Here is a 16,234-nt window from a genome sequence, read left to right on the forward strand (position 1 = left end):
CCTACGCGTTACATTAATAACTTAGATTTCCGTTTTATAACATTATACACTTGCTAGTATACATATATATAGGTACGTGTGTGGGATGGAGAGCGCGGGGGCGCGGATGCTCCCCGCGACACCCCCGGGAGACTCATGCTTATGGCCATAAGCGACACAGAGCGAGCGACTCACGTCTGGACAATCAAAGTGCACCTGTACCACCGATTTACACCTACGTCTGTCCGCGCCGCGGGGGGAGAGGGGGGAGAAAGCCGCTCCCGAGCCGCCCCCGCCCGGCCGGGCCCGGGGGAGCCGCCCCCCCGCCCCGGCTATTGCTTCTCGGGGGTGTTGTTGACCATGGGCCCGTAGAGCCCCCCGGAGTAGCCCTGCTCCTTGTGCAGGCCGGAGCGGTCCCGCATGAGGTCGCTGAAGGCGTAGTCCACGGGGGGCCGGAACCCGAGCGTGGGCATCAGCCCCGCGGTGGAGTAAGGGGTCATGAAGGCGAGTCCCCGGCCGTGCGCCGAGTAGGCGAGGCGCAGGGGGTTGAGTCCCAGGTGGGTGCCCAGCGGGTACGCGCCGGCCTCGGCGCCGAAGTGCGCGGCGTTGGGCTGCAGCGGGGAGAAGGCGGAGCGGCTGCCCAGCGCCCCGATGGCGGGGGCCACGGCGCCGGCGATCAGGGGCCGGTGGTGGGCGGCGGGGGCGGGGGGGAGGGCCGGCGAGGCGCCGTCCCGAGCCCAGCCCTCCTCGGGGCCCTTGTCCGGGCCGCGGTTGTTGAGGATCTGCTCGATGGCCTGGACCACGTCCCCGCCGCAGCCCTGCAGCACCAGCTCCAGGACGCCGCGCTTGTGCGCCGGGAACACGCGCGTCAGGATGTCGAGGGGAGTCCGCTGCCGCCCCGCGGCCGAGGGCGACGGGTCCTGCTCGTCCTTGTCCGCCTCCGAGCCCGAGTCCGAGCCCAGCGGGCTGATGGAGCCCGGGCTCTCCTCCCCCTCCTTCGGGCCCTTGGAGACGGGCGAGCTCAGGAAGGACTCGCCGTCCCCGTTCTCCGAGCCCGAGCCGTGGCGAGCGTCTGGGGAGGAGGTGCCGGGCGCGGACTCGCCGTCCGGGGACAGGGGCTTCGCGCCCGCCTGCTGCGGGGTGACGGCGCGGCTCGGCAGCAGCGTCTTGGGGAACAGCTCGAACTTCTGCATCTTGGACTCTGCGGGGCGAAGCGGGGAGGAGAAGGAGAGACACCGTCAGTGCGGCTGCCCCGGCTCCGACGGGGAGTGCCAGCCCGCTCCGACGGGGGGATGCCAGAGGGCTCCGATGGAGGGACACCAGCCCGCTCCGACGGGGCAGTGCCAGCCCGCTCCAGCGAGGGGACGCCAGCCCACTCCATCGGGGCAGTGCCAGCCCGTTCCGTCGGGGCAGTGCCGGACCGCTCCGATGGAGGGATGCCAGAGGGCTCCGATGGAGGGACGCCAGCCCACTCCGTCGGGGAGTGCCAGCCCGCTCCAGCGAGGCGATGCCAGCCCGCTCCATCGGGGCAGTGCCAGCCCGCTCCATCGGGGCAGTGCCAGCCCGCTCCGACGGGGGGATGCCAGCCCACCCGCTCAGCCGGGGATACCGTCGCAGGGGCCGCGCCCCCCTTCTCCTCCAGTCCCGCGCCCTTTCCCCCCCGGTCCCCCCGCCGTTCCCGGTCTCCCCCCGAAGGCTCCCGGCGCATCCTTACCGGAGGCGCCGCCGCCTCCCTCGCCGCCGCCTCCCCCGGCGCAGACGGAGCCGAAGACCTCGTAGGCGGGCCGGGGCGGGATGATGCCGTTGGCGGCGGCCAGGGCCAGCCCCTCGGCGGTGCCGTAGAGCAGCTGCAGCTCGCGGGCCTCGTTCTCCTCCTGCGCCTGCTGGCGGCGCAGCGCCACCTGCGCGGCCATGACCCGCTGGCGCTCGGCGATGAGGGTGCACTTGGCGCACATGCAGTCCTTCCAGCGGCAGTACCGCTTGTGGCCCTTCAGCGCGGACACCACCCCGTGGTTGCGGCACCGGGCGCACTTGGGCGTCCGCGGGTACTTCTCGGCCGCCCGCAGCAGCAGCGGCGGCGCCCGCAGGAGGCTCCCGGCCACGCTCACCGGCAGCGAGGCCGCCGCCGCCGCCGCCGCCGCCGCCACCGAGCTGGGGGGCACCGGGGGGGGCGCGGCGGGCACGCTGGGCAGCTCCGACCGCAGCTCCATCCCGAAAAGAGCCGACCCCCTCTTTTTCACCCTCCCCCGGCCTCCCTCTCCGAGCGACCCGCGGGCGGTTTAACCGGCGGAGAAGCTCGCGGTGCAAACCTCGGCGCCTCCTCCCCGCCGCGCCTCGCTCGACGCCCCCCGTCCCCCGGTCCGGAGCGAGGAGGGGGCCGCGGGGAGCCTCGCCGCGCCTTCGCCCCCTTCGAAAAGCGAGTCTAAGGCGAGCCGAATCCGAGAAAACTTAGAGCTCTCTCGCTTCCGCGCAGCGCGGAGTCCATCGCGCCCGCGGGACCCGCCGGCGCCCGCGCCCCCTTCCCGCTGCGGCCACGAGCCTGAGCGTCCCTTCCACGAGCGATGCGGCGCCTTCCGCAGCGGGATCCCCCGCCAGAGGCTGAAATCCAGAAGAAAACAACGAGAAGAAAAAAAAAAAAAACAAAACCAAAAAACACAACAAACCGAAAAATCACCCCCGCGTCCCGCGCAGCAGCAGCAGCCGGTGCCGGTGCCGGAGCGGGCAGGGCCCCCGCGCCCCCCGGGACTCGGAGCCGCGCGGAGCCGCGGGCAGAGCGGCCGCCGCGCCGCCACTCGCGCTATTGTTGCGCCCCGCGTTGCCATTAGGCAACATTTGACAACAATGTGGCGCCTGCCATTGGCCAGAGGCGGCGGGCGCCGCGCTGATTGGCCGCCGGGAGCTGCCCGAGCGCCGCGCCCGCGCAGGGACCGGGGGCCGCGGGGGCGCGCGTGGCTGCGCCCCGAGCCCGAGCGCTGCCCGCTGCCCCGGCTCTGCCCGCAATTCGGGTGCTTCTTTTTTTTTTTTTTTTTTCCCTTTTAATCCAGTGGAGACGGTACCCGCCTTGCCAACTGTTTGATTTTCTTTTTCCTGGGTGTCACTTGTCAAAAGTCGGGGGGGGAATATATTGTGGAAGGTGACAATTCAATTTATGGTGTCTCCCACTCCCCTTGGAGATTTTGGTTGCTAACAGTACGTAACGATGTCTCTCTCCTTCCCTTTTCCTTTCTTCTTTCCTTCCTCCCATCCCTTTTCCATCCTTCCATTTCCCTTTCCTTTCTTCTTTCCTTCCTCCCTTCCCTTGCCATCCTTCCTTCCCTTTTCCTCCTTTCCCTTTTCCTCCCTTCCTTCTTCTTCCTTCCTTCTCCTTCCTTCTTTCCTTCCTTCCCTTTCCATCCTTCCTTCCCTTTTCCTCCTTTCCCTTTTCCTCCCTTCCTTCTTCTTCCTTCCTTCTCCTTCCTTCCTTCCTTCCTTCCTTCCTTCCTTCCTTCCTTCCTTCCTTCCTTCCTTCCTTCCTTCCTTCCTTCCTTCCTTCCTTCCTTCCTTCCTTCCTTCCTTCCTTCCTTCCTTCCTTCCTTCCTTCCTTCCTTCCCTCGCTCCCCTCTTCCCTTTCCCTCTCCCCCTTCTCCTCTCCCTCTCCCTCCACAACCTCAGGCGCTGCCGCGGGAGGAGAAGCCCGAGGTGAGTGCGATTTTCTGTGTTTTCCTCGCCCTGCCCGCCCTCCTCTCCCCAGAAAGTGAAGTTGGTTCCTTCTCCTGCCAGCTGGTTGCGTGACTGGATGTTCAACAGGCGCCTTCCCCGCGGGGACAATAAACCCGAGCGGCTCATTTTTGAGGAGGAGGCGGCTGGTAACTGTATATTAACCCCGAAGCTTTTGTTTTAGCGTTAACCGCCCGGCTTGACGTCACCTTCGCTGCTAACGGGGAGGAGGTAGCGCTCCGGTGAGAAACCACGCCGGCTCCTTTCCCCGGGGCTCTCCGTTTCCCACGAGGAATCTCCACCCTCCCCGGGGCTCTCCAAACTTCCTTGTTACGCGTGTCCCTCACCCGAGGCCGAGGACCTCCTCCTCCGCACCCGCGGAGAGACCCTTCCCGGCGCTGCCCCCGCCGCTCCCGGGCCCCGGGCTGGAGGAGGCTCCGCTCGGAGCCAACCGGACCCGCCCCGAGCGGCCGGGGAAGCGCGGAGCCCGTGGGCAGCGCCGCTGCGGGACCGGCCCCCGCTCCCCGGGGCTCCTCCGCCCCATCCCCTGCTGCTGCTGCTCTTACACAGCTTCAAACTTTTCAGTATTTTTATAACACATCCTTTTTCCTACCCTTTTCTTCTTTTTTTTTTAAGTGCAGCTGCCACTCGCTCCTCCTGATTTAGACGTTATAACACCTTGATTTAATACAACGTCGAAGTCAAAACATCCGATTTATTTTTATTCGCAACCACTAATTTTACTCTCCGGGAAGAATTACTCAGATCACCTGATTTAATCAGGAATTCGTAGAACTCGATCAAACTGAATAAGAAATGCTTAAAGAATTGGGGTTTGCTGGCTTACCGCCGAGAAAATATTCTCCTTTTTTCTTGGCAGTTTTGTTTGGGTTTGCGGAGGCTTTTTTTTCCCCTGCAAATACTTTCCCCTTTCCCTTCCCGAGGCAGCCTCCCATCGCCAGTAACACAGGACACTGGTTACGCTCATTTCCCCTGTTCCCTTTTCTTTCAGCCTTGATTTTAATTAAAGGGCTGGGTTATACTTTCCGTTTGTGGTGGTTTTAAACGAGCTATTTCGGAAACAGCCGCGGGGGAAAGGAAAAAAAAAACATGAAAGTTAAAAAAAAAAAAAAAAGTCATTTGTTAATCAACCAGGCAGTGAAATGCGGTGATTTCTGTTCAGAGCCTCCTGTCTTTAGTAACATCGCAAACGGCAATGTGGAAGGTTGAACGCACAATGTGTAGCAGCTCTGTCCCAAAGCGTTAAATGTGGTTTTCGAAGGCTCATGCAGCGCATCCCCCAGGAGTTGGGATACAGCGACCTGGCGCATCCACACCCGGTTCCTCTTTCTGATGTTTAACCCCAATCAGCGCCCCTCATCCAAAACACCTAACCACGCATCGCTCTTTAGATAGCACACTCAGTATCAATGTAACATCGAAATAACCCGGGTTTCTTCAACAAATGTTTATTACAAAGCCGTGTAGCGCATCTTTAGGATTCAGCAGGTCAGCAGCTCCCGGTAGATCCCGAAGTTTCCCACCCGCTGCTCCTCTCCCACCGTCCCGGGGCTGCAGCCGGGGAAGCGCTCAGAGCCGAGGCCGCCTCTCCGAACTCGCCTTGGGGCTAAGAAAAGAAACTCTTCTCCTCCTCCCTCATCCCAGCTCCGGCCGCTGAAGAGGACACTACAAACACCAATTTATTTTTTTTATTTCTTTTTTTTTTTTTTTTCTGTTTCCTTCCGAAGCATCTTTAGGGAAGGAGAGCCTGGGAGGCCGGAGTCTCACTCTGCACTGCTTTGATATTTTAATAGGAATCATTTCTCCTCTCTCTTTATTTTCCTTTGGAAGCTTTCACTGTGAACCTAGGCAAGCAGCGCCCGCATTTCACAGAATTTAACCAAACGAAACACGGGTTGGCCATGAGCTGGCCCGGCTCAGCAGAGCCGCGCCCGGGGCTCGGTGGGGAAAGGGCTTCATCCAGCTTTGTCCCGGGCTGCCAGGACCCCCCGTGTGTGCGAGGATGGACGGGAGACTGTAGGGGGGTTCCTGTGTGTGTGTCCCCACTCCCTTCTCTCCTCCTGCAATTCATTTCTGTTTGACAGGTACAATAAAATCTCGGTGTGCATCTCTTGTGTCTTTCTTGGGGGGGGGGGGTGTTTGTTTTGGGAACCTGCGGAGTAACCGCGCACGGGTTGGGGTCCGGGGAAACCAGAGCGGGACCCCGCGAGGCTACGAGGAGGAGAGAGCGATTCATTCCTCCAAAGGCAGCGAAACGCGGCTCTACAGCCCCCGCGGGCCGCCGCGCCCCCCGCCCGGCTCTGGGAGCTCCTTCCACCGCCTCCAAAGCCCCGAGAAGCGCTCCCAGCTCCTCGTTTCCCCCGCGGGGGCTCGGGGCGAGCGGGGCTGGGCGTGTACGAGCCCCGGGCTGGGCGACCCGCACCCTCCAGACGCGTGAAAAGCCACATTCCCTCGTTAGGGAGCGGCGGGGATCGCCGCGGTGCGGGGCGCGATGCCCCGGTGGCTGCTCCGTTATCCCCGCCGGGTCCCGCAGCCCCCGCGATCCCAGCCCTGCCGCCGCCAGCTCGACGAGTTCTTTATTTTTTATATTTCTTTTCAAGACCTTCCCGGGGTTTATCTCTCTCCTCGCTCCCACCGATCCGCCTAAAGGCTCCCTCCGTCTCGCTGCTCCCGTGCAAAAGTTTGAGAGGGCGGCATGCGACGGGGCCGCTGCATCTTCCCCCAATTACAGTAGTAAAATCTTAATTAAAAAGAGCCCGTCTATTGGCTGCCATGGAGGGGAAGGCAGACACGCGCGCCCGGAAGCATCCCAGAGAAATATAGTTCTTGATTAGTGTATTTTCATCTCGTTCTTAGCGGAAGACAGTTTGTAAGTACCTGCTAATGTTAGTGCTCTTTAAGGTTTCAATTGTTCTAGGGGGTTTGCCATTGACTTTTTCATTATTTACCTACTGAATCAAAGTAAGCAAATGCCATCTGTTTCCCTGCTGCTATCATCTTCACTTTTAATTATCCGCCCAGCAGCCTAATAGAGATGATATTAAACTAAATCTTTTTGACATTAAAAGTAATTATCCCCAAACCAATATTACAAGAATGAAAATTACCCTCCCCCCAGCCAAGAAAAAGCCACATTCCTCCTAGTCCAGGCAACCTCTTCAGATCCCGGAGCGGGGAAACGGAGCTCCCGTTATCCCGCACTCCTCAAGTTTTTGCAACATCACGAACTCGATTTCCCGGCTCCCAGTGGGTGAGGAAGAAGAGACGAGAGAGAGATTTGTGGAAGGCAACGAGAGGAAATCGGCCCCCTGCTCTCCCCCCCCAGAGCTGGCACCCCCAGATCCCAGCTCCGAGCTTTTAGCAGGCAGCAGGGCTGTCCCCCATCCCCATCCCCATCCCCATCCTCATCCCCATCCCCATCCCCATCCCCACCCCCCGGTCCCCGGAGGATCCCGGTTCCATCCCGCGGATGCGCTGAGGGGACGGTCACTACGGGGACATTAGGAGCGGGCCGGTGATGAAGAGGAGGACTGCGGGCCCTCTGACAGATGGTGTCTTGCTGAATTCCCTCTCCAGAGTCATTTCTCTTAAGACTCAAACTTCTCCGCCATTTCTCCTCCGACTCGCTTTAATACGAGCCGGAGCCGCGTCTCCCTTTTTCCTTTAATACGTGCTAAACTGAGCTAATTTTAATTGCACGTTTCAACTTTGCTAATTAAATAGAGCGGTCTAATTAAAAGTGACTAGGGAACAGTTTTAATTCAAACCCTCTACTTTTTTTTTTTTTTTTTTTTTAACAATCCATTATGCAACAAATCCAGGGTAAGCCCTCCCTTTAAAAAAGCTACAGATGATTGAGTTTTTACACCTTTTTTACACGCTCACAATGGGGGGACTTGACCCAACATATGTAGCGGCGGGGCCGGCCCCCCCCGGGGTCCCCGTCGGGGCGCTGGAAGGGGCTGCGGGGCGGCTGCCGCCCGGCCCGGGGGCTCCCGGGGGCTCCCCGGGACCATCAGCCCGGCAGAGGTTAGAGTAGCACATCCCCAAGACGGGGGCAGCCCAAGGATTTGGGAAAATCGGGCTCTTTACACGCTTCATCTCTTCACCAAGTGCTCATTAGGTTGTTAACCTCTGGTTCACACGGAAGGGGCTTGTGATGAATCCCCTCCCGAGCAAACGGGCGCATCCCCCTTCAGGCAGCGAACAAAGCCCTTAAAATAACTGCACGAGAAAGCCTTTAGTTGTTACTCTGAAACTTCTTTTCTCTGAGAGCCTGCGCCCATCCACACACACGCAGAAGGAGAAAAAAAAAAAAAAGCGCACGTACACAGAAAAATCCCCCCCACCCCGCCCCAAATGGGCTGCAGCTAAAAATTAAACCTCCGGACTGCGCCCTTGGGGTCTCGGGTGCGGGGTGATGTCCCCTGGGGCTGCTGGGACGCTGGGTGATGTCCCAGGGGCTGGGACTTGCCCAGGGAAGAGGGGGAAGTAGCCACGGGGCTATGGGGGGTGGGTAGCCAGGAGTCCCAGCCCGGCGAGGGAGGGTGGGTGAGACCCTCTTTGCTTTTCCCTCCCCTCCACGAGAGGCAAGGGGAGCGGATTCACAGCTGAGGAGTTTCCCTTTGCTCGGCTCCTTAACCGAGCGGCTTCACCTTGGGAGGCGACGCCGGCTCGGGGCTCCTATTGCTAATTGCGGGATGGTCGGGAGAGGGGAGCCCGGCTCCCGCATTCCCACAGCTCTTGTATGGATTTTACACTCCTTAAGACCTTTTCTTTTCTCTCTTTCTCTCTCTCTCCCTCTCTCCCTCCTTCTCCGTCTCCCTTTTTAACTTCTCAGCCCCTCGGGCATGGATTAAAGTGACAGACAATTTTCCCTTCGCACCTTATTGATGGTTAAACGCACTTGGAGATAATGCTTGGGGGGGGAGTGTGATGGGGATGGGGGCGGCGTCCCGAGAGCTCGGAGCCTTTGGGAGCCCCAAGAACCCCCATCCCCGGTGGGGCAGGGGGCGGCTCGTCTCCCCTCTCCCCCCCAGCCCCTCGCAGGTGGCATCGGGGCGACGGAGCAGGGTTTTTCCCTGGAAACACGCGTGGAAAGAGGCTCCCACATCCCCGCACACGGGCAGGTAAAGGGGAGGCGGCGGCTCGGAGCCGCGAAGACCCGTGGAAAGCTCCGCTCCGCTAATTTAACTACGGGGCGCTCCGAGAGGTTCATTAAAAAGGCTCTTGTCAGCTTCCCTAACGATCCGAGGGCTTTTTAATTATATTTTATATTCCCCTACCCGTCCCCTAACTTCAAACACATGGTAAAAAGGATTTGCTGTTTTGTTTCAGGTAAAACCTAATAATTAAAATTCAGCCCCCGTCCCATGCATCTGCTTCGCCTTTGCCAAATGAATTGAAGGGAGAGAGAAAAGCGATTTCATTGAGATCACAGATGGGGTGCAGGTTTTTGGAAGAAATTTGAGAAACACCATTGTCCAGAATCAAAACTCTATGTCTTGCCCCACAAAGGGGGTCGCTTTAAGCCCCTCAACTTCTATGGGGCTTGTTTTTTAAACTTTAAGTGTTCCGCACAATAAGCTGCCACCAAAATGTCACAACCGCTCTGATTCCAAGTGTGTCTCGCCGCAAAGGGGGCAGAAAAATGAAGGGAGCAAAGGAAGGAGCGTAATTAAAAACCCGGGAGCTCCCTCAGGCCCCGGGGTGCGGGGCTCCCCCCTCCCGCACCCGCCCCGCTCCGCGCATCGCGGCGCCTCCGCGGTTTGGGGGCTAAACTGGTTCGTTAGCCGAAAGCGGGAGATTAAGCCTTTTATTTTTATTCACGATCACGACGACTCCAGTCAGATTGGCCGGAGGATTCCCCCCTCTCCGTGTTTGTTGCCTCAGGAGCTCAGGAGCTTAACAATCCTGCCGGAATGCGATGGATAAATACACCTATGTGGCTGCAGAGGCACCTCGGGAGCGTTTGAGGAGGGGAGGGAGAGGAGAGACCGTTTAGTGGCATCATCAAAACCCACACGCACTTAGGGGAAGGAAAAAAAAAAAAAAAAAGGATTCTTGCATTCTTTTTACAGTTCTGTTTAAAGGGGCCCTTCTGCAAACACCGACTGCTGGACCATCCGCAACCCCCCACATCAGCCCCGCAAGGCCAGGGCTTTCCGCTCCTCGTGTTCGGGGTGGGAGGTTTTTTTGGTTTTTTTTTTTTCTTTTTTTTCAGGTACCAACCGATTTTCTGTGCTCGCAGGGCTGAGCGGCTCCGCCTCCGCCCGCGGGGCAGGGACACCCCACGCTGGCCAAAGCACCCGCCCCAGCTGAGGGATGCTCCCCTTTTAGTGATTTTCACTTTTCGGGATGGGAGGCAAGAGCCGGGTTCAGGATGTATTTCCCACTTACAGGCATATGGATACATTTTCCCACAAATCTCATGCATATTCTGTTACTTTCTAAGGACTAATATTAATGTCATTATAAACTTCAGAGCAGTCAAAACTCTTGGTGATTTGGAGGTGGCTCCAGCTCTGCCTGACCTTGCATTTGGGCTGGGGAGAGGCTGCAAGGAGAGGTGAGCAGAGAAGACACAGCTCAGACTGGACACAAGAGGTGATAGTGTCTGGAAAAACACTATTTGAAAAAAACATCCTATACCCCCCCACCCCCATGCTATCAGAGGGACATTCAACTTTCAAAAAATACAGTTACCTGGATGAATTTTACTTTAGCTTAAATAAAAATATTCCACTGTTTGTTATCAGTGGCTGCGGGGGGACCCGCAGGGGTGGCATGAGAAGAAAAAAAAAGATGAGGAGAAGCATCCCAGGCTCGGTCGGGAAGCACAGGCTGGGCTGGGAGGCTCTGGGAGAAGCCAAGGTGCGATGGGAAGGTGCTGCTCGGGACGGGTGGAAACTCTGGGATGGGGTGGCAGGGGATGGCAAGCGTTCAGGCACAAGGCGTGCCGGGTTTAGCATCCCATAACACTTCACAGTAACTCAAAAACTTGCGTTTATAGCATATGGAATGATATCAGCGTAAGGGGGGAAGAAAAGTGGACTTGAAATCCTGCAAATTTCTTTTCCCTTTCCTTTCTTTTAGGTGAAAAGACGTTGCGCTTTTTTCCTTCCAGCTTTGGAGGGTTTTATAACTTCAGGCAGGACAAACTGGTTGCCAAGAAATCCTCCATCAAGAGAAAGACTCAGTCTGTTTTGGGGGTCAGTGCTGCAGAAGACTTTTCCCCTTGAGACATCACGATTAGAATTTATTATTCCCTTTGAGACTAATATTACAGTGTGTCTATGTTTAGGTAGATTTTTCTCATCTAATTTGAAGTCTGGGTAATAGTTTAAGAATTGAGCACCCCCTTTTTTTTCCTTCTTCATTATCAATAACATCTCCCCCCCCAAATAATTTATTCTCTTTTTAGTTGGGAAGAGGCAACATTCTTCTGCAGTGCTTAAGAAAACATGTGTTCCATTACGTTGTACAGTGTATATAAAGTCTTCAGCCTTACTCTGTTCTTAAAAATCGAACGAGTCTTACCAATTTATTAATACTTATTAGTCTTTCTTTTTTTCTGAAAATCCATTTTTCTATTTGAGGTAAGTGGACTGTCTATAGTTAAATATATCTGTGGTTATGGTAATTGAAAGATTTTTTCAAAAAATCCACATTACACTTTGAGGGCAACCAATTCCACTTTTGCTTGGAAGAGAAATTCCTTGCCTTAAGACCCCCAAAATCGAGTAATTATTTTTTTTAAATCTCATTTTTATTTTTTTTTAATTAATGGGGCTAACCATTTATTGGAAAAAATAATCCATTAGAAGCTGGAATTTTAAATCAAAGATAACCCCCAAGTTAATATTTCTGTAACAACACTATCTTTAACAGCTTTTTTGACAGTATGATTTCCATTGTGCTTCTTTCATACTACTGTATGTTGGCTGCTCTGCATTTATCAGCTTGATTCTTATCCTGCTGTGATCAGCCCCTTTTCACCAACCCAGTAGTACATAACTGCCATAAAGTTAGTCTAATTGGTCTCCTAAGGATTCAGTCTCCTTATAGAAAATTATTTTCCTACAGGATGATACAAAGGCAACGTGGTGACTCGTAATACTCTTTCATCTTCCAGGGCAGAGCATGACTTGTGCTGTGCCATTTCTTAAGAACTGTGGTAGCTGTTACTTACAACACTTTTTTATTCAATACCAGTAAATTCTAAAGCCGGAATCAAGCAGCCACTAGATTATGGAATCCACTGGTGTCAATCTAACTTTTGTTCGCTTAATTCTTTCTACTATTAGCAGCATTTTTGTTTCAATAAAAGGCAGAGCCATCAGATCAACACTTTGATTCATTTTGGAAAACTATGATCATTTCACAAGGAATTAGTTTGATTCCAGAAGTGGACTACGATAGCAGCTGGATAAAAGCTAATAAAACTGGCAGGGGGTTTAAGAATTCTCAGAGGGTCAACTGATTAGAATGTGTATTCTATTGAATCTGGCATTTCTTGATTGATAACGACTACTCCTCATGCATAGTGATTGCTTGATGACAAGAAGGCAAATATGATACTAAGCACTTGAAAACATATAAAATACAAGGAATAATAAAATAATGCTGTATCTGCCAAATTGTAATCGTTAAAGGAGTAAAGTGCGCTCTTGCCTTGAAGTTGCTTATAAAATTAAAGGAAAGTTTTGTATCTTTTAAAACTTCCCAGCTAAGAGTGCTTCAACGCTTTTAGTACACGTGCATAACCTTGCTCTTTGTATGATCAGGGAAGGCTGGTAAACTAAAAGTGAAAATGGATTGAACAAATTTTACAAGGAATCGTAATACTGAAAGCCTCAGGGTGGGTGGGGTTTTGTTTTGTTTCTGCATTAGAGGATTCTGGAACAGTCACACAATGTCTTATCCACCTTTGTCTAAACCTTGAAAAAGTAGCTTTTTTCAGCAACAGAGTGTTCTCTGCAATTCCCAGGTTATACTTCAATACTAAAACAAACCTCTTCGTTGATTTAATTGGGTTCAATGTAGTTCTGAGTTTATAGTTTTCATTAAAAAAATCCCTTCTCAATTGCCACCACATTTTGGAAATAAGTATTTGCTTTTCCTTACACAACAGAAGTCTTAATTAATCAGGGCATTAAAAACAGGCCAGACATAAACAAAATGAAATATGTTTCTACGTACACATTATAATAATTTTAGAACTCCTAAAATGGTTGAAACACAATGGGAGGTTTTAAGTGACAAGAAATTAGGTATATCAGTAAATTTAGAAAAGGCAAGATCACGATTAGGATGTTGCAGTTTACAAAGTAAAATACCTATGAATGATAGCAACTCATGCTAAGGGGGACTGTGACAACAAGTTAAATAAAACATAGAGGCAAATAGAATTACAGAAAACACATTTTGAGATGAATGAAAACATACTTAGATTCGCTATTTTATTAAAAACAAATCACCAGAGTAGCATTTAAGAAGAAAACTGCATAAAGAGGAAGATAGTAAAGAGAAATTAAGCCTCAGATAAAAGACTAAGGTTGTATTCGAAACTGCTTGGAGACATTGTCTTAGTTTCTCAGAGTACAGAGTACTCTGTACAGAGTACAGACCTGTCTTACTTAAAAGGACTCCAGCAAACCCACCATAGTAGCTGAGCCACGTGAGCCAGCACCGCGATGGGAGCAACTGGAAGATGGACTTGAATGAGGAGAACAGGAGAGGAACACGACTGTGGGAAGTTAACTTTTGGAAGACACAGACCCAGAACAAAACAACTGTCAGACCTCAAGGAACAATTGCCAAAGGTGTTAAAGATCATTAAAAATATCAGAAACAGGAAGCCTGCCAGAAAGATAATTGGACAAGTATATTTTCAGGGTGCAAAAAGAGTACTTAATGAAAGCAGGGCAATTGCAGGAAAACTTTACTACAGCAGAAACATGTTTTCTTGAGGAAAAAAGGGGAGTATTACTCAGAGATTGATGGCTGGATGCAATAAGCAACAGTTTTCAAAGTGAGGAAAGATTCCAGTTATGTCCCCAAGCATCTGTGTGTGAGCCTGTGTTCTTCAAGGTACTCGTACATTGTGTGGAAGAAGTTATCGGTGGCAAGGTCATGACATTAATGGATGATACAAGCTCATTCAAGATGACTGGATCGGAAGTGATAGCAACGAACCATGGAACAACTCAGAGTTGGAAAAATAGTAAATGAAACTCATTGGTACTAAGTACAAAATAATGATCATGTTAATCAGTAGTTTTCTGAGCACAGAAACTAATGAAGCCTACTTCTATGACCAGCAATTGAGTAACATTTTAATTAAATTATAATATATTAAGGCTGCAGCGTGACTTCAGTCTTTATTACACATAAAAGAAATCACCAAGAAAAGCCCTGACCAAGGAGCAAATTCTCTGGTATCTAATTAGACACCAAACCCAGTTGAAACTGTTTTTCCTGCAGTTAGGCTACTCGGGCTGCTCTCTCTGGTCTGCAGTGATCTAGTTCGACCTAGAACGAGCCTTGCCCTCATTGCACACACTCTCTGCCTTCGCCATTCTTGAATTCTGGGCTACTGACTTCCACAAAACCTATGGAACCTTCAGAGAGCAACACCTTTATACCATTTCTTTATTTTGTTTGAAATTAAAACATGAATGTAAAATTTAAAGGTAATAACAAGGCATTCAAAAAATATTTTGAGGACTGTGATCAATGTAATTCCATGTAAATCAGTGCTGCTGCCAGAGGGAGCGGCTCTGCCTTTTTCTCCCTCTCCTCTCCCGTTTCTCACCCCGTGCATGCTCCACCTTCTGCTTTTCGCTGGTGCTGGTGTACGTACAGCCACTCAGCGAGCTGGGTCCGTCTGAAAACTACTCCAGGAATAAAAGGGTGAGTTTTGATTTAACTAGGCTGCTTTGCCTAGTCCCAGTGCAAGACAGGGGCAGAGGTGGCTCTTCTGGTGGCAGCACAGGTCTAGACCAGTTTAATTTGAGTATAAAACTGCCTGGATCCCTGACACATTTAGTACTAGATTTGTTATTCTTCCATCTCTGTCATCTGTGAGGAAATGGTTTCAGGAAGCTAACAACAGATCAGTGTGTATAATGTAAGTAATTCCTGCCCTCTTGTATGTTCTGTCCAGAGAAAAATAATTAAGGCTGCTGCTGTTGCCCTATCTTTTATATAAATAGAATAAGGAAGTTTTAACTGGGGTGCAGAATCAACCTCTTCTGAGGTAATTTGTCTGAAAAGAACAAGAACTGCAATGAAGAGTTCCTGGAAAGGGCTGGATGGCTCATCCCGGGCCAGCATCCCATCTGCTAGCCTGAAGACCGATGCTCCTGCTTGCACCTTCCCTCTCAGCAGGCTTAAAGAATTCTATATTTTGGCAGTCAAATAGCTTCGACAGCGGAGAGAGGAAACACACCAGAAGTAACCTGCGCCATGGTGCTGTTGAAATAGTCTTCTGGAATGTCTGGGGCACATTCCTCCTCAGGCCCGTATGACCCATAGTATGGGAAAACTTCCATGTCAAGTAAAATTCAGTGAAAACTGCAGGGGAGACCCCAAAGAGCGTCACCATCGCCACAAAAAAGTTTCCTGTGCTTTGCCAAATGGTGGAAGAAAGGACGTGGTGCTTACCTTGATGTATGGTCTCAGTGCTGTGACCCCTGAGGGGATGAGGCATCGTGGGGCAGCAGAGGGCAGGAAGCCTTGGCTCCGGTGAGGAGTGGCATCCACAAGACATCTCCATCCTTAGCATTTCCTACTGACCGTTCTAAGGAGCTCCTGTTTTTCCCCACATATGGAACAGTGAAATCATATACCTTTTTAGTAGAAATATTATTGTAATTGAAAATTTATTTTAAGTTTCTAATGTCACGGAGTAGGTACAGTTTACGAAAACTTAAGTCCTTTTCTGCTACATTAAAAAGAATAAACCCCCCCCCCAACATAGCTCCATTAGAAACACCCTCAGCACTCTCACTAAATCGAAGAGTGCGGATGCAGAGAATACAGAGCAAACACTTGTGTTCCGCATATTCTCTAATAATGATTTCAAACACCAATGTCAATAGGTAGGAAGTTTCTTCAAAAGCCAGAGAACGCCCCACCTTCACCGTAACGCTCTGAAGGCCAGTAACGAAAGCTGACACTTCATACAGGATATCATTCATTAACAGTAATTCCTTAAGATTTAAAATTAATGCATTAATCATGTTAATGATAATCCATTAACGTGAAGAACCTGAAGATATAAAGGTAGAACCAGGGATATGCTCCGTAGTAAATGTTACAGTTTTAGGGTAATACTGAATTACAAAATCAGTCTGTAGACCAACTGGAGGATTAACCATGTCAGCAGAGCATGTGAAGTGAATACCACGGTTTAGGAGAGCAGAAAATGATGGCATAGAATATTAATGTTTCTACACAGGGATTGGTTTGCACTGAGGTTGTAATTTGGAAAGGTGACTCTGGATGGTTGCTTCTTGAAATCAGGCCCAAAGTA

At 52.0% G+C, this 16,234-nt stretch overlaps 1 protein-coding gene across 1 annotated transcript; it reads right to left on the reverse strand.

The window, feature by feature from the left end:
* Window positions 1-258: 258 nt before the first annotated feature.
* DMRTA2 (DMRT like family A2) lies at window positions 259-2,195 on the reverse strand. Its single transcript, XM_069862179.1, has 2 exons — window positions 1,694-2,195; window positions 259-1,180 (listed from the first exon to the last, which is right to left on the reverse strand). Exons 1-2 carry the CDS (start codon window positions 2,187-2,189, stop codon window positions 312-314), a joined length of 1,365 nt encoding a protein of 454 aa, XP_069718280.1. The 5' UTR covers window positions 2,190-2,195; the 3' UTR covers window positions 259-311.
* Between the last annotated feature and the right edge of the window lie 14,039 nt (window positions 2,196-16,234).

This window comes from Phaenicophaeus curvirostris, chromosome 8 (assembly GCF_032191515.1).
Source record: "Phaenicophaeus curvirostris isolate KB17595 chromosome 8, BPBGC_Pcur_1.0, whole genome shotgun sequence".
NCBI lineage: Eukaryota > Metazoa > Chordata > Aves > Cuculiformes > Cuculidae > Phaenicophaeus > Phaenicophaeus curvirostris.